This window comes from Pristiophorus japonicus, unplaced genomic scaffold (genome assembly GCF_044704955.1).
Source record: "Pristiophorus japonicus isolate sPriJap1 unplaced genomic scaffold, sPriJap1.hap1 HAP1_SCAFFOLD_445, whole genome shotgun sequence".
NCBI lineage: Eukaryota > Metazoa > Chordata > Chondrichthyes > Pristiophoridae > Pristiophorus > Pristiophorus japonicus.
Genome location: NW_027254347.1, coordinates 103,962 through 122,644, shown reverse-complemented (window position 1 = coordinate 122,644; position 18,683 = coordinate 103,962). Strand labels below are relative to the sequence as shown.

General features: G+C 51.6%; 1 protein-coding gene across 1 annotated transcript in view; it reads left to right on the top strand.

Moving 5' to 3' along the window:
* The window catches only part of LOC139251815 (multiple epidermal growth factor-like domains protein 10), a gene marked incomplete at its 5' end in the record, with an annotated part of 196,648 nt that extends 182,146 nt beyond the window's left edge, over window positions 1-14,502 (top strand). The window contains 4 exons of the mRNA XM_070873307.1: window positions 623-746; window positions 7,465-7,527; window positions 8,290-8,505; window positions 12,498-14,502. Coding sequence (XP_070729408.1) covers window positions 623-746; window positions 7,465-7,527; window positions 8,290-8,505; window positions 12,498-12,643 — 549 coding nt within the window. The remainder of the gene's footprint in view (window positions 1-622; window positions 747-7,464; window positions 7,528-8,289; window positions 8,506-12,497) is intronic.
* Window positions 14,503-18,683: the final 4,181 nt, after the last annotated feature.

The window sequence follows — 18,683 nt, the reverse complement described above, 5'->3', positions numbered from 1 at the left end:
ATCTCAGCCTAGCCTAACATCCCAGCCTAGCTCACCTAACCCTCTACGCTCATCTCATCCCAACCCATCCCATCTTAACCCGATTCATCCCAACCCATCTCAATTCATCTCATCCCAACTCAAACAATTTGTCTGCAAAATTTGTTAAGAGTTTTTTGAGGATGTAATGAGTAGGGTAGATAAAAGGGAACCCAGTGGATGTAGTATATTTGGATTTCCAAAAGACATTTGAAAAGGTTGTGAAGCAAGATGGAGTTGGGGGCAAGGTATTAGCATGGATAAAGGATTGGTCAACAGATAGAAAACAGAGAGTAGGGATCAATGGGTCTTTTTCACATTCAAAAATCTATGGATATCAGCCTTGAATATACTCAACAACTGAGCCTCCACAGTCCTCTGGGGCAGACAATTCCAAAGATTCACCACCCTCTGGGTGAAGAAATTTCTCCTCATCTCAGTCCTAAATGGCCGACCCCTTATCCTGAGACTGTGTGACCCCTGGTTCTAGACTCCCCAGCCCGGGGGAAACACCCTCCCTGCATCTAGCGGGTGTGTGTAGTTGGGAATTTTGTACAACAATGCTCCGCGAGTTGACTTTTGCCGATGTCATCCGCCCGAACAGACCACCAATAACCAGCTTTTCGCTAACAAGAAGAACTTGGATAAGGACAGGACAGGACCCTGCCTGGAGAGCATCGCGACCCTACCCGCTGACTGGAAACGCAGCCCCAAACACAAGGATTTTGGTAAGAACATAAGAAATAGGAGCAGGAGTAGGCATACGGCCCCTCGAGCCTGCTCCGCCATTCAATAGGATCATGGCTGATCTTCGACCTCAACTCCACTTTCCTGCCATGTCCCGATAAGAGATCCTGACCTTGCTTAGTGAGGTCATGATAAAAACAAACCAAGAACTAGGGTTTATTTCTAGAGGGATAGAATTGAAAAGTAGTGAAGTTATGCTAAACCTGTATCGAACCTTGATTAGACATAGAAACATAGAAAATAGGTGCAGGAGTAGGCCATTCGAGCCTGCACCACCATTCAATAAGATCATGGCTGATCATTCCTTCTGTACCCCTTTCCTGCTTTCTCTCCATACCCCTTGATCCCTTTAGCCTTAAGGGCCACATCTAACTCCCTCTTGAATATATCCAATGAACTGGCATCAACAACTCTCTGCGGTAGAGAATTCCACAGGTTCACAACTCTCTGAGTGAAGAAGTTTCTCCTCATCTCAGTCCTAAATGGCCTGCCCCTTATCCTAAGACTGTGTCCCCTGGTTCTGGACTTCCCCAACATCAGGAACATTCTTCCTGCATCTAACCTGTCCAGTCCCGTCAGAATCTTAGTAAGTCTCGGACTTCTTTTCCATTTCGGATAGGTGTACCAGCAGCAGTGAGGAATCCCCTTTTCCGCCACAACAGACCAAAGTCATGAGCGACTCCAAAAGCATAACACGAATCTGTGTAGACATTAGCTGTGTGTCCTTCTGCTATTCGACATGCTTCTGACAGGGCCCGTAACTCGACCTGTTGTGCTGACGTTCCTGAGGGTAAACATCCTTTTGCCACTACCTCATATAAGGTTGTAACTGCCCATCCTGCTTTTCTGGTACCATTGTCAACAAAGGAGGAACCATCTGTAAACAGGATGAGGTCTGGGTTGTGCAGAGGCTCCTCTGCTGCTAAGGCTGCTTCTTCTGTTTCTTTTAAAATCTCCACGCAGTCATGCTCTTCACATTCTCCCCCCTCTTGCTCCCTCGATTCTGACATCGGGAGCATAGTTGCGGGATTAACCGGGCTGTCCCGGAAGATATGGAGATTAGGAGCTTCCAAATCTGCTGTCCAGCGGGTCCATCTTGCTGCCGTCACCTGAGACATTCTATTCATAGACAGCAAAGCGTGTATGGTGTGGGGACACTTGACAATCAGCTTTTGGTCGAGGACTAGACCCACAGTGATCATTACCGCTTGACATGTAGCTTCCATGGCCCTTAGGCAACTTCCCCATCCGAGGGCTACCGCATCCAGTTTTGCTGAATAATAGCCAATAGGTCTTTGCCGATCCCCATGTTCTTGTGTCAGTATCGCTGTCATATATCCTTCTTTCTCATGGATAAACAGGGTAAATGGCTTTCCACTGTCGGGGATTCCCAGAGCCGGTGCCGAACACAAAGCCTTTTTCAAACTCAGGAAGGCCTCTTGCTGTTCCTTAGTGAGGGTGATGGCTTCTTTAGAGGCACGTTTCCCCTTTAAAATATCATTCAGTGTCTGAGCAAGCTGTGTGAAGGAGTCAATCCAATTTCTGTTAAAGTTACACAATCCCAAAAAAGACCTTAGTTCCTGAATAGTGGTGGGTTTTTTAGCGGCCCGAATGGCTGCAGTTCTATCCTGGGTAAGTTCTCTCTTTCCTTGTGAAATCTTTTGTCCCAGGTATACAACCTCTTCTTGGGATATTTGTGCTTTGTCGATGCTGGCTTTATGTCCTTTCAGCCGAAGGTGATCCAGCAAAGCTCGTAAATCTTGTTCATGCTGTTCTTCCGTGTTTGAAGCTAGCAGGATATCGTCTACATATTGGATGACTGTGGATGACAGGGGAGGTAATTCTCGCAAATGGCTTTGTAAAGCCATGTGGAATACCGTAGGGCTGTTGTGGAAACCCTGCGGTAACCGGGTCCAAGTATACTGTTGTCCTTGGACCGTGAAAGCAGACCACTGTCGAACCTTCGGTGCCAGAGGCACCGACCAAAATCCGTTGGCCATATCTATAACCGAGAAATATTTATGTTCCGGTTTGAGGGCATTAAAAATGGTGGAGGGATCTGCGACCAAAGGAGCTTTTTGATCAATACACTGGTTAGCTTTCCTATAATCGACAGTCAAACGCCAAGTCTCATTAGATTTCTGTACCGGCCACACGGGGCTATTGGAGGAGCTATGCGTTTTAATAAACACCCCTTGTTTCTCCAATTGCTGAATAACCGGTAAGATTCCCACGATGGCAGTTGGACTGATGGGATACTGTTTAGTGCATGGAGGCTTGGTCCCGGTAAATGACGCAGGCTCCATCTGGAGTAGGCCAAAATCGTTCTTATCTTTAGCCCATATCGGGTGTTCCTTCAATTCTTCTTTCTTCAAAGTTCTAATTGACCATGTCACCCGACCATCCTCGAAATGCAACGATGAATCTATTTGGATTAGAACGTCCATTCCCAAAAGGGGTTGATCTACTGGGCCTATCCAGACCGGCGTGGTTAGTTCATGTGGACCCAGCCCGATAAGTACCGGTGTTGTCCTTTTAATTTCCATTTTATGGCCCCCAACTCCATCGGCTGTACGTGCCCTACCATCCAACGGCAAAAAGTCTCCATATTGTAGGGGTAAGCATGTTAATTCCGCCCCTGTGTCTAAAAGACAGTCCACATCCTTATCGCCCACCCTCACAGTTATATATAGCCCATCTCCCTTCTGTTGTATTAGTGCGAGGAGGGGGGCCAGGGTGGGCTCTAACCAATTTTTGCTATCCCAAGTAACTCCTTCTGTTGTTGTATTGTCAGTCGCTTAAATGCTTCTATGAGGTCGTTATCTTGTGACAAGCCTGGTTTGTTGGCTGAATTATGTCCCTGGCTGTGTCCTCTTCCCCAGCCACGACCTTGCTGATTTGCCCTGCACGTCTTGGCCCATTGACCTTCTTTCCCACAATAATGACATTTTCCGGGTAATTTTCCTAATGACTGTTTAGCGGAATCCTGGGATTTCCATCCCACAGCCTGCACAGCTCGGACTTTAGCTCCCATATCCCGATCTAATTGGTTACATCGATCCACCAATGCTGCAAAGGTAGTTCCTCTACCTTCCCAGTCCGTAAGCATTTTGGACAGTTCTGGCTTTCGACCTGCCACGAAAGCTGCTTTCAGGGGTCCAAACACTTGTTCATCCATTTCCTCATCCGTATTATTCATACCCGAATGTTCTAGCCACGTGCATCTAAACCACTCGTCATACTCCAGGACCTCCTCTGTTCCTTTCTGTTGGCAGGCTGCAATTTTTCCCCAGTCTGTCTTAGCTGGACTGAAGGCTTGCAGCCGGTGTTTAATCGCCTCCCACCCTGCATCTAATTCTTGCCCATCCTGCCCCAAAGCTTCTTCTACCTTGTCGTGCAATTTTCTTCCCTGTGTTTTTGGCACCATTGTGGTCAAAATTTGCACTCCGTCCCAGGGATGAAGTTGATATATATTTCTTAAGCGGTCCAATTGGTCCCACGTTTTCACTCCCCCTTTCTTTGGATTGGGCAATTCCTTGGACCATTTATCAATTTTCTCTGGGTCTGCCGGATCATGAACTAAGTATTTTTCATACAGCCTTTTCCTCGTTTTTTTGGTTCCGCCCTCATCCGCAGTCTCTTCTGATTTGACAACTCATCTTTTTTTAAATGGGGCAAAGTGCACCCCTAATTCTTCATCCTCCGAGCCTGTATCGTCAGAGGATTCAGAATCCGTATCTATCCCTCGGTCGTGTCTTCGGGTTTGCGCTTTTAATTTATCCAAACATGGGTACCCTGGGAATTGACCGATACATTTTCCTTTTCCTATTACTGTCTCTTGACCTAATGATTTTTTCCATTCTTTAATTTCACCTTTAAGATCTTTAACTTCCGCTTCCAACTTTTCAAGTTCAAGTTTTTTCTGTTGCAGCTGTGCACAAACAGCTTGCAATTGGTCCTTTGTACTGGTCAGTTCTCGATCATGTTGGGAACGCATTATAATTTCATTCCAGTTTCGGATCTGTCCCATAACCGCTCGGGACCATCTAGTTCGCTCTTTATTTTTCATACGGGTCGTTTTACCCCAGACCCTTTTAATCTCGTCCAAGGACCATTGTCCTTTGGAGGTTCCGTACTTTTGTTCGATCTTAATACAGGTTTTAGATAAATTGAATTGTTGCTCTATGTATTCTTTCAACTGTTCGAGAATTAAATCTAGCGAAACCTCAGGTGGTGCCCGCCCGCCTTTAACAGTTGTAGGCAATTCTTTGCTATTATCTCCTGCTGCCATAATACTGATTTCTTTACTGGGGTCTCGAGTCGTAGGCTTTCCAGCCGATCAATAGGTCGGTGATTAATTAACTAACACACCGCTGAAGTTTAGACGTCTATGGGACCTCGAGCCGACTACCAACCGGAGGGTTCGCAAACCGGAGGCTGTCGGAATCGCGTAGAAGGAGAGGCGAATTTAGACTTTTGACCGAGGACTTTTATAAAGAGGAGTCCTTACCTCAGTATGTAGGTCCGATGTCCAAAATTCAGTTTCTTCCCTCAGCGATCCAGTTCGAGATGCCAAAATTGTTAGATCTCTTAATTTCCAATGAAATGCGAACTCCGGTTGTAGTTTTAATGTAACTTTATTCTGGCAGCAGCAACAAGCTTCTAGCTTTAAGCCAGGCCTTTGTCCTTCTGAGACCACATGGCCAAAATGGCTGTACTTATACCTGGTTCAATTTACAGAAAATAACTCGCCTTCTTTGACCTTATTGGCTCAATTGATAGTCTGTTAATCTTTTAATTGGTTCGCTACCAAAGGTCCTAAAACGTCAAGTTGATTGATGACTTAATGCAATGTGGTCTGTGTTTTCTCAAAACTGCAGCCAGGCTGCAGAGCTTGAATTCTCTATCAGGGCTTTACTCTGTACCTAACCCCGTGCTGTACCTGCCCTGGGAGTGTTTGATGGGACAATGTAGAGGGAGCTTTACTCTGTATCTAACCCCATGCTGTACCTGCCCTGGGAGTGTTTGATGGGACAGTGTAGAGGGAGCTTTACTCTGTATCTAACCCCGTGCTGTACCTGCCCTGGGAGTGTTTGATGGGACAGTGTAGAGGGAGCTTTACTCTGTATCTAACCCCGTGCTGTACCTGCCCTGGGAGTGTTTGATGGGACAGTGTAGGGGGAGCTTTACTCTGTATCTAACCCCATGCTGTACCTGCCCTGGGAGTGTTTGATGGGACAGTGTAGAGGGAGCTTTACTCTGTATCTAACCCCGTGCTGTACCTGCCCTGCGAGTGTTTGATGGGACAGTGTAGAGGGAGCTTTACTCTGTATCTAACCCCGTGCTGTACCTGCCCTGGGAGTATTTGATGGGACAATGTAGAGGGAGCTTTACTCTGTATCTAACCCGTGCTGTACCTGCCCTGGGAGTGTTTGATGGGACAATGTAGAGGGAGCTTTACTCTGTATCTAACCCGTGCTGTACCTGCCCTGGGAGTGTTTGATGGGACAATGTAGAGGGAGCTTGACTCTGTATCTAACCCGTGCTGTACCTGCCCTGGGAGTGTTGGAGGGATTACTGGGTTCAATTCCCAACACAAACATCCCTCACAAAATGATGGTCGCAAAATTAAAATTAAACAAAAAATATTTAGATATTGAGGTGATTAAAAGCTCAGAAAAGTCATGGTTAATGGAATGTTTACAAGTTGAATTAAACATTTACCATTTATCTATTTCTTTTATACATTTTCTCTCCTTCTCATTCTCTCTTTCTCACTTTCTCACTCACTATCACTCTGTTTCTCTCACTCTGTCTGTGTCTGTCTCACTCACTCTCTCCCTCTTACAACTCTCGCTCACCCTCTCCCTCTCTCTGTCTCTGTCTCTCATGCTCCCTCACACTCTCTTTCACACACACTCTCTCTCCCTCTCTTTCGCACACTCTCACTCTCTCCCTCGCTCCCTCTCTCACTCTCTCCCTCGCTCCCTCTCTCTCACAATCCCTCTCTCTCACACTCTCTCCCTCTCACTCACACTCTCTCATTCGCTCTCTCTCACCCTCTCACTCCCTCTCCCTCTCTCCCTATCTCCCACTCTCACCCTCTATATCTCTCTCTCACACTCTCCCTCTCTCACACACTCTGTCTTACGCACTCTCCCTCTCTCTCTCCCTCTCTCACACTCTCTCCCTCCCTCTCTCTCACACTCGCTCTCTCTCTCTCACTCTCTCTCTCTTTCTCTCTCTCTCACTCACTCTCCTTCTCTCTCCATCCCTCTCTCTCACTCTCTCTCTCTCACACACTCTCTCTCTCTCTCTCACACACTCTCTCTCTCTCTCTCTCTCCACGGCCCTTTCGTGTCTCTGCCTGTTTCTGCCTGACTTCCTCTTGTCTCTCACTTTATTCCCCTCTCTTTGTTTCTCTCTCTCCCTCTGCTCCCTCCTCCCTCTCTCCCTGCTATTCTCTGTCCCTGTGCGCATTTCTCTCCCTCAATCTAATGTCGTCTCTCTCTATCAATCCCTCCCTCTCTCCCCTTTCTCTAATGTCCATCCCCCCTCGTTCCCTCTCCCATTCTCTCAACCCCTCTCTCTCTTTCCCCTCACCCTCTGTCCATCTCTCTCTTGCCCCTCTGCCCTCCTCCACCTCCCTCCCCCCTCTTGCCCCCTCACTCTCCCTCCCTTCCCCCTCGCTCTGCACAGGAGCCTGCGGAATGGACAGAAGTTACAGTTACAGCAACAGCCTGGGGAAATACTACAACACAGGTAGGTGGGCCCTCACCCCTCACCATCTCCTCCCTCCCTCCCTCACTCCCTCCTTCACTCCCTCTCCCATTCCCCTTTAACCCCTCGTCCCCTGCCCCCTACAACCTGCTCACCCTTCAACCCCTCTCCCCTCGCGCCCCTCGTCCCTCACCCCCTAATTCCCCTCACCCTCTAATTCCTCTCACCCCTCACCCTCTAACTCACCTTCCCCCTCATCCCTCACCCTCTAACTCACCTTCCCCCTCGCCCCTCTAACTCACCTTTCTCCTCGCCCCTCACCCTCTAACTCCCCATGCTCCCTCACCCCTCACCCTCTAACTGCCCTCGCCCCCACCCTCTAACTCCCCTCGCCCCTCACCCTCTAACTCCCCTCGCCCCTCACCCTCTAACTCCTCTTGTCTCCTCACCCTCTAACTCCCCTCGCCCCCTCACCCTCTAACTCCCCTCGCCCCCTCACCCTCTAACTCCCCTTGCCCCCTCACCCTCTAACTCCCCTCACGCCCTCACCCTCTAACTCCCCTCGCCCCCTCACCCTTTAACTCCCCTTGCCCCTCACCCTCTAACTCCCCTTGCCCCTCACCTTCTAATCCCCTTACCCTCACTCTCTAACTCCCCTTGCCCCCTCACCCTTTAACTCTAACTCCCCTCCTCCCCCATCCTTTAACTCCCCTTCCCCTCCCCCTCCCCCTCCCCCTCCCCAGACCATGCTGGGGTCGGGCTGTCAATGCTCCCTGACCCCTGACCTCTCCTTGTGACCCACAGATTACATCAAAGGCTCCGCCTCCAGCTGCGGTTCGGTGAGCAGTGGGGAGAATCCGTACGCCACGATCCGCGACCTGCCCTCGCTGTCCGGGCCCCCGCCGGCCCCCAAACCCTCCGAGAGCAGCTACGTGGAGATGACCACTCCGGCCGGCCAGGACGCCTCCTACGCCGAGATCGGCCTCGTCGACGAGCCGGGGATGGGAGAGCCCGAGGGAGGTGAGAGGGGGTGGGGCGGGAGGAGGGGGGGGGGCGAGGGGGTGGGGCGGGGCGAGGGGGACGGGGAGGAGGGGATTGAGGGGAGGGGAACGAGAGTGGGGGAGGGCGATGGGGGGAGAGGGCAGAGGACAGAGAGGTAGATGGGAGGAAGGGGAGAGGGGGAGGGGGTGCGGGGAGGGGTAGAAGGGGTGCATGGGAGGGGGAAGAGGGGGAGGGGGAGTGGTTGAAGGGTGATAGGTGAGAGGTGAAGGGTGAGAGGGATGAGGTTGAGAGATGAGGTGTAAGAAGGATGAGGGTTGTGAAGGTTGAGAGGGGTGACGGTGAGAGGTGAGGGGTGTGAGGGGAGATGGGTGAGAGCTGAGGGGAGAGGTGATGAGTGACGGTGAGGGGCGAGAGGTGAGAGGGTACCATTGCTTGTTCTTCCCCGTTGCCCTCCCCCCATCTCTCCACAACACCTTGTCCCATGCGGAGATCCGCGCGACGCCAAGTGTCTGTCTCGCTCGGTGGGAGGAGCTTGTATTTCACGTGTTCCTCGCGGTAGTCACACAGCCAGTTGTCGTGGTGCATATAGGTAAAAAACAGGATGAGGTCCTATAAGACGAATTTAGGGAGCTAGGAGCTAAATTAAAAAGTAGGACCTCAAAGGTAGTAATCTCCGGATTGCTACCAGTGCCACGTCTGTAGTAAAAATAAAACGGCGAAGGTGGCTCAACCATGGCTAACAAGGGAAGTTAAGGATAGTGTTAAAACCAAGGAAGAGGCATATAAATTGGCTAGAAAAGGCAACAAACCTGAGGACTGGGAGAAATTTAGAATTCAACAGAGGAGGACTAAGGGTTTAATTAGGAGGGGGAAAATAGAGTATGAGAGGAAGCTTGCAGGGAACATAAAAACTGACTGCAAAAGCTTCTATAAATATGTGAAGAGAAAAAGATTAGTGAAGACAAATGTAGGTCCCTTGCAGTGGGACTCAGGTGAATTTATAATGGGGAACAAAGAAATGGCAGACCAGTTGAACAAATACTTCGGTTCTGTCTTCACGAAGGAAGACACAAATAACCTTCCGAATGTACTAGGGGACAGTGGGTCTAGTGAGGAGGAGGAACTGAAGGATATCCTTATTAGGCGGGAAATTGTGTTCGGGAAATTGATGGGATTGAAGGCCGATAAATCCCCGGGGCCTGATAGTCTGCATCCCAGAGTACTTAAGGAAGTGGCCCTAGAAATAGTGGATGCATTGGTGATCATTTTCCAACAGTCGATCGACTCTGGATCAGTTCCTATGGATTGGAGGGTAGCTAATGTAACACCACTTTTTAAAAAAGGAGGGAGAGAGAAAACGGGTAATTATAGACCGGTTAGTCTGACATCAGTAGTGGGGAAAATGTTGGAATCAATCATTAAGGATAAAATAGCAGCGCATTTGGAAAGCAGTGACAGGATTGGTCCAAGTCAACATGGATTTATGAAAGGGAAATCATGCTTGACGAATCTTCTGGAATTTTTTGAGGATGTAACTAGCAGAGTGGACAAGGGAGAACCAGTAGATGTGGTGTATTTGGACTTTCAAAAGGCTTTTGACAAGGTCCCGCACAAGAGATTGTTGTGCAAAATCAAAGCACATGGTATTGGGGGTAATGTACTGATGTGGATAGAGAACTGGTTGGCAGACAGGAAGCAGAGAGTTGGGATAAACGAGTCCTTTTCAGAATGGCAGGCAGTGACTAGTGGGGTGCCGCAGGGCTCAGTGCTGGGACCACAGCTATTTACAATATACATTAATGATTTCGATGAAGGAATTGAGTGTAATATCTTCAAGTTTGCAGATGACACTAAGCTGGGTGGTGATGTGAGCTGTGAGGAGGACGCTAAGAGGCTGCAGGGTGATTTGGACAGGTTAGGTGAGTGGGCAAATACATGGCAGATGAAGTATAATGTGAATAAATGTGAGGTTATCCACTTTGGGGTCAAAAACACGAAGGCAGAATATTATCTGAATGGCGGCAGATTAGGAAAAGGGGAGGTGCAACGAGACCTGGGAACATCAGTCATTGAAAGTTGGCATGCAGGTACAGCAGGCGGTGAAGAAGGCACATGGTATGTTGGCCTTCATAGCTAGGGGATTTGAGAATAGGAGCAGGGAGGTCTTACTGTACAGGGAGTTGTACAGGGCCTTGGTGAGGCCTCACCTGGAATATTGTGTTCAGTTTTGGTCTCCTAATCTGAGGAAGGATGTTCTTGTTATTGAGGGAGTGCAGCGAAGGTTCACCAGACTGATTCCAGGGATGGCAGGACTGATATATGAGGAGAGACTGGATCAACTGGGCCTTTATTCACTGGAGTTTAGAAGGATGAGAGGGGATCGCATAGAAACATATAAAATTCTAACGGGACTGGACAGGTTGGATGCAGGAAGAATGTTCCTGATGTTGGGGAAGTCCAGAACCAGGGGACATAGTCTTAGGATAAGGGGTAGGCCATTTAGGACTAAGATGAGGAGAAACTTCTTCACTCAGAGAGTTGTTAACCTGTGGAATTCTCTACCGCAGAGAGTTGTTGATGCCAGTTCATTGGATATATTCAAGAGGGAGTTAGATGTGGCCCTTACGGCTAAAGGGATCAAGGGGTATGGAGAGAAAGCAGGAAAGGGGTACTGAGGGAATGATCAGCCATGATCTTATTGAATGATGGTGCAGGCTTGAAGGGCTGAATGGCCTACTCCTGCACCTATTTTCTATGTTTCTATGTTTCTATGACATCACAGAAATGTCTATTAAGGGCGGTTATCTCTCAGGCAGATGTTTTTTTTTTACAAGAGACCGACCTTGGTGCTGATATACCTGGTCATTATCACATTGCTGTGTGTGGGAGCTTGCTGTTTCCCACATTACAACAGTGACCACACTTCAAAAGTACTTCATTGGCTATAAAGCGCTTTGAGATGTTCTGAGGTCATGAAAGGCGCTATTTAAATGCAAGTCTTCCTTTCTTTCGCCGATTCTCTCTCTTTCTTTCCCTTTCTGTCCCTCCCCTCTCCCTCTCTTTCTCGCTCCCTCCCTCCCCCTACCTCCCCCTCTCTCTCTCTCTCTCCCTCCCCCTACCTCCCTCCCTCCCCCTCTCTCTCTCACCTCCCTCTCCCTCTCTCTCTCTCCCTCTCTGCCTCCCCCCCTCTCTCCCTACCCTCCCTCCCCTCCCCCTCCCTCTCTCTCTCCCATCCCCCCTCCCTCTCTTTCCCTCTCTCTCCCCCTCCCTCTCTCCCTCCCCTCCCCCACCTCCACCTCCCTCCCCCCCTCTCTCACCCTCTCTCTCTCTCCCTCACCCCTTTCCCTCCCTCTCCCATCTCTGCCTCCCCCCCCTCTCTCTCCGTCTCTCCCATCCCCCCCTCCCTCTCTTTCCCCCTCCCCCCTCTCTCTTCCTCTCTGTCTCTGCCTCCCTCCTTCTCTCCCACCCCCCTCCCTCCTTCCTTCTCTCCCACACCCCCCCCTCCCTCCCTCCCTCCCTCCTTCCCTCCTACCCCCCTCCCTCCTCTCCCACCCCCCTCCCTCCTTCTCTCCCACCCCCCTCCCTCCTTCTCTCCCACCCCCCTCCCTCCTTCTCTCCCACCCCCCTCCCTCCTTCTCTCCCACCCCCCTCCCTCCTTCTCTCCCACCCCCCTCCCTCTCCCCCCTCCCCCTCTTTCTCTCCCACCCCCCTCCCTCCCCCCCCTCCCCCTCTTTCTCTCCCACCCCCCTCCCCCTCCCCCTCTCTCACCCCCCTCCCCCCTCTCTCTCTCACCTCCTCCCTCTCTCCCTCCCTCCTTCTCTCCCTCCCTCTTTCTCTCCCACCCCCCTCCCTCCCCCCCCTCCCCCTCTCTCTCTCACCTCCTCCCTCTCTCCCTCCCTCCATCACCCCCTCTCTCTCTCTCTCTCTCACCCCAATGGCGGGTGGGTGTGGCGGCCTGTGGAATGGGCCCTGGGTCTGACGCGTTGTGTTCTCTCTCTCTCTCTGACCAGGGAGCAGAGCCGACGGGGTGACGGAGTGCGGCCCCCAGGAGAACCACTACGACTCCCCCAAGAACAGCCACATCCCCAGCCACTACGACCTGCCTCCTGTGCGTCACTTGCCCCCCTCGCCCAAGTTCCCCCAGCAACACCGGTAAAACCTGCCCCATCCGGGGGGGGGAGGGGGGGCGGCAGAGGAAATGTGGCCGGGGTGGGAGAGCCAGACAGCGGCAGTTCCTCAGGCCAGTGTCCTCGGCCCAACCATCTTCAGCTTCTTCATCAATGACCTTCCCTCCATCATAAGGTCAGAAGTGGGGATGTTCGCTGATGATTGCACAGTGTTCAGTTCCATTCACAACCCCTCAGATAATGGAGCAGTCCGTGCCCACATCCAGCAAGACCTGGACAACATTCAGGCTTGGGCTGATAAGTGGCAAGTAACATTCGCACCCCACAATGCCAGGCAATGGCTGTCTCCAACAAGCGAGAGTCTAACCACCGCCCCTTGACATTCAATGGCATTCCCATCACCGAATCCCCCATCAACATCCTGGGGGTCACCAGAAACCTAACTGGACCAGCCACATAAATACTGTGGCCACAAGAGCAGATCAGAGGCTGGGTATTCTGCGGCGAGTGTCTCACCTCCTGACTCCCCAAAGCCTCTCCACCATCTACACGGCACAAGTCAGGAGTGTGATGGAACACTCCCCACTTGCCTGGGTGAGTTGCAGCCCCAACAACACTCGAGAAGCTCGACACCATCCAGGACAAAGCAGCCGCTCGATCGACACGCTACCCACCACCTTCAACACTCACTCCCTCCACCACCGGCACACTGTGGCTGCAGTGTGCACCGTCTACAAGATGCACCGCGGCAACTCGCCAAGGCTTCTTCGGCAGCACCTCACAAACCCGCGACCTCTACCCGCCTAGAAGGTCAAGGGCAGCAGGCGCATGGGAACACCACCACCTCCACGTTCCCCTCCCAGTCACACACCATCCCGACTCGGGAATATATCGGCCGTTCCTTCATCGTCGCTGGGTCACAATCCTGGAACTCCCTCCCTAACAGCACTGTGGGAGCACACGGACTGCAGCGGTTCAAGAAGGAGCTCACCACCACCTCCTCAAGGGGCAATTAGGGACGGGCAATAAATGCCGGCCTCGCCAGCAACGCCCACATCTTGTGAATGAATCACGGAAAAAAACAGCAACCGATTGGCCCTTTGCTACGTCAAGAAATGCGTCAATCCCATTGGCTGGTGTGTTCTGGACCGTGATTGGCTCCAATGGCCATTTTCTGAACTCGCTCCCGCGACGAAGGGACCAGACATTGGCTGACTAAACAGCGCACGTCTCTGCTCCAGAACTCCGAGACCTTAGATGGAAAACCTTTCTTGGGAGCAATGCCGTGGGGCTCCCGGAATTTCCCATCCGGTTGCCAAGGTAGTGTTGCCGTTGGTCTGGACACCATGGATGTCCTGGGCATCTGGGATTGGGCTCTGATCCACCGAGCGCAGTTTCCCAGCCAACGGTCAAAGGTGAGTGGGTTGACCACGGGGTAGGGCGGACTGTCGGGATGGTGCAGGTAACGAGGGCCATGCAGCCTGCAAACAAACACAGGCCACAAACACAGATTTATGGGGAATGCTGGGCCATAAGGAACGCAGATCACGAGCAGTACTGAGGGAGCGCCGCACTGCACTGTCGGAGGGGCAGTACTGAGGGAGCGCCGCACTGCACTGTCGGAGGGGCAGTACTGAGGGAGCGCCGCACTGCGCTGTCGGAGGGGCAGTACTGAGGGAGCGCCGCACTGCACTGTCGGAGGGGCAGTACTGAGGGAGCGCCGCACTGCGCTGTCGGAGGGGCAGTACTGAGGGAGCGCCGCACTGTCGGAGGGGCAGTGCTGAGGGAGCGCCGCACTGTCGGAGGGACAGTACTGAGGGAGCGCCGCACTGCGCTGTCGGAGGGGCAGTACTGAGGGAGCGCCGCACTGTCGGAGGGGCAGTACTGAGGGAACGCCGCACTGTCGGAGGGGCAGTACTGAGGGAGCGCCGCACTGTCGGAGGGGCAGTACTGAGGGAGTGCCGCACTGTCGGAGGGGCAGTACTGAGGGAGTGCCGCACTGTCGGAGGGGCAGTACTGAGGGAGTGCCACACTGTCGGCGGGGCAGTACTGAGGGAGGGCCGCACTGTCGGAGGGGCAGTACTGAGGGAGGGCCGCACTGTCGGAGGGGCGGTACTGAGGGATCGCCGCACTGTCGGAGGGGCGGTACTGAGGGAGTGCCGCACTGTCGGAGGGGCGGTACTGAGGGAGCGCCGCACTGTCGGAGGGGCAGTACTGAGGGAGTGCCGCACTGTCGGAGGGGCAGTACTGAGGGAGTGCCGCACTGTCGGAGGGGCAGTACTGAGGGAGTGCCGCACTGTCGGAGGGGCAGTACTGAGGGAGTGCCGCACTGTCGGAGGGGCTAAATTGAGGCTCCTGTTGGTTGATTTGTATCATTTAATACAATTTCTGCTTCATAATGTGAGTGGTCGTATCACTATATTAGCGATGCAACCCGTCAATATGTCAATCTGAGCTCCCAATTCGGTGTCAAAGGAATTGGGAGCTGAAACTATTTTTTAAAATAAAGTTTTTCGCGAGATGCATTGGTTTCTTTGTCCGATGGAAGTTGTTAGTGTCAGGATAGAGAGCTTGGCTCATTGGGGAGCTCGCCATTCTGTATGGCTCAGAGACATGGACCATGTACAGTAGACACCTCAAGTCGCTGGAGAAATACCACCAACGATGTCTCCGCAAGATCCTGCAAATCCCCTGGGAGGACAGACGCAACAACATTAGCGTCCTCGACCAGGCCAACATCCCCAGCATCGAAGCACTGACCACACTCGACCAGTTCCGCTGGGCAGGGCCACATTGTCCGCATGCCTGACACGAGACTCCCAAAGCAAGCGCTCTACTCGGAACTCCTTCACGGGCAAACGAGCCAAAGGTGGGCAGAGGAAACGTTTCAAGGGACATCCTCAAACCCTCCCTTATAAAGTGCAACATCCCCACCGACACCTGGAAGTCCCTGGGCCAAACACCAGACCGCCCTAAGTGGAGGAAGTGCATCCGGGAGGGCGCTGAGCACCTCGAGTCTCGTCGCCAAGAGCGTGCAGAAACCAAGCGCAGGCAGCGGAAGGAGCGTGCGGCAAACCAGTCCCACCCTCCCCTTCCCTCAACCACTGTCTATCCCACCTGTGACAGGGACTGCGGCTCTCGTATTGGACTGTTCAGCCACCTAAGGACTCACGTTAAGAGTGGAAGCAAGTCTTCCTCGACTCCGAGGGACTGCCGATCATGATCTACTCAAGACAGAAGGTCATGAGTTCAAGCCACACTCCAGAGACACAAGCCCATCGTCGAAACCATCTCTCCCAGTGCAGTACTGAGGGAACGCAACATAGGAACAGGAGGAGGTAATTCAGCCCCTCCAGCCTGCTCCACCATTCAATGAGATCGGGGCTGATCTGGGACCTAACTCCTTTGGCCCAGATCCCTTAATACCTTTAATTAACAGAAATCTAGCAATCTCAGATATAAAAATAATTGACCCCCAGCATCAATTGCCGTTTGCGGAAGAGATTTCCAAACCTCTCCCACCCTGTGTGTGTAGAAGTGTTTCCTAATTTCACTCCTGAAAGGTCTGGCTCTAATTTTCAGACTATGTCCCCTGGTCCTAGACTCCCCAACCAGCCGAAATAGTCTCTCTCGATCTACCGTCTGTTCCCCTTAATGTCTTGAAAACTTCGATCAGATCCTCCCTTAACCTTCTAAATTGCCGGAAATACAACCCGAGTTTGTGTAATCTCTCCTCGTAACTTAACCCTCGCTTGTCAGCCGTGGCTCAGTGGGCAGCACTCTCGCCTGAGTCAGATGATCATGGGTTCAAGTCCCACTCCAGGGACTTCAGCACAAAAATCTAGTCCGACACTCCCAGTGCAGTACTGAGGGAGCACCGCACTGTCAGAGGGGCAGTACTGAGGGAGTGCTGCACTGTCAGAGGGGCAGTACTGAGGGAGCGCCACACTGTCAGAGGGGCAGCACTGAGGGAGCGCCACACTGTCAGAGGGGCAGTACTGAGGGAGCGCCGCACTGTCGAGGGGCAGTACTGAGGGAGCACCGCACTGTCGAGGGGCGGTACTGAGGGAGCACCGCACTGTCGAGGGGCGGTACTGAGGGAGCACCGCACTGTCGAGGGGCGGTACTGAGGGAGCGCCGCACTGTCGGAGGGGCAGTACTGAGGGAACACCGCACTGTCGGAGGGGCCATCTTTCAGATGAGACATTAAACCGAGGCCCCGTCTGCCCTCTCGGGAGGATGTAAAAGATCCTGGGGCCACTATTGGAAGAAGAGCAGGGGGAGTTCTCCCCGGTGTCCTGGGGCCAATATTTATCCCTCAATCGACATCACTAAAAACAGTTTCTGTTTGTGGGAGCTTGCTGTGCTTAAATTGGCTGCTGCATTTCCCACATTATAACAGTGACTACCCTTCAAAATTCATTGGCTGTAAAGCGCTTTGAGATGTCCGGTGGTCGTGAAAGAAGCTATAAAAATCCAAGTCTTTCTACCCTATCTGTTCCCCTTAATATCTTCAAAACTAGGCTATTGGTGAGGCCACACCTGGAGTACTGCGTGCAGTTTTGATCTCCATATTTACGAAAGGATATACTTGCTTTGGAGGCAGTTCAGAGAAGGTTCACTCGGTTGATTTTGGAGATGAGGGGGTTGACTTATGAGGAAAGGTTGAGTAGGTTGGGCCTCTACTCATTGGAATTCAGAAGAATGAGAGGTGATCTTATGGAAACGTATAAGATTCTGAGGGGGCTTGACAAGGTGGATGCAGAGAGGATGTTTCCACTGATGGGGGAGACTAGAACTAGGGGGCATGATCTCAGAATAAGGGGCCGCCCATTTAAAACTGAGATGAGGAGAAATTTCTTCTCAGAGGGTTGTAAATCTGTGGAATTTGCTGCCTCAGAGAGCTGTGGAGGCTGGGACATTGAATATATTTAAGGCGGGGATCGAGATATTTGTGAGCGATAAGGGAGTGAAGGATTGTGGGGAGCGGGCAGGGAAGTGGAGCTGAGTCCATGATCAGATCAGCCATGATCTTATTGAATGGCGGAGCAGGCTCGAGGGGCCGAATGGCCGACTCCTGCTCCTATTTCTTATGGTCTTATCTACCCCTTTAAATCATCTTAAACACCTCGATTAGATCACCCCTTAATTAAACGGAATATACAGCCCAGAAACAGGCCATTGGGCCCAACCAGTCCACGCCGGCGTTTATGTTCCACTCGAGCCTCCTCCCGTCTTTCCTCATCTAACTCTATCAGCATAACCCTCTATTCCCTTCTCCCTCATATGTTTATCCAGCCTCCCCTTAAATACATCGATACTATTTGCCTCAACCCCTCCCTGTGGCAGCAAGTTCCACATTCTCACCGCTCTCTGGGTAAAGAAGTTTCTCCTGAATTCCCCATTGGGTTTCTGGGTGACTATCTAATATTGATGGCCTCTAGTTATGCTCTTCCCCACAAGTGGAAACACTCTGTATCCACTCGATCAAAACCTTTCATCATTTTAAAGACCTCTATTAGCTCACCCCTCAGCCTTCTCTTTTCAAGTGAAAGGAGACCCAGCCTGTTCATCCTTTCCTGATATGTACACCCTCGCATTTCTGGTACCATCCTTGTAAACCTTCTCTGCACCTTCTCCAGTGCCTCTCTATCCTGTTTATAATATGGTGACCAGAACTGTACGCAGTGTGGTCTAACCAAGGTTCGACACAGGTTCAGCATAACATCCCTACTTTTCAATTCTATCCCTCTAGAAATAAACCCTAGTTCTTGGTTTGCTTTTTTTATGGCCTTGCTAACCTGTGTCAATGTTTAGTGATGTGTGTTTGTATCAGAGATCGCTTTGTTCCTCTACCCCACCCAGACTCTCACCCTCCAAGTAATAAATGACTTCCCTATCGTTCCTACCCAAATATCACATTTATCGGTGTTGAACTTCATTGGCCAATGATAACCCCATTCTACAAAGTTAATAGAAACACAGAAATTTACAGCGCAGAAGGAGGCCATTTCGGCCCATCGTGTCCGTGCCGGCCGACAAAGAGCCGCACGGCCCTCGGTCAACAGC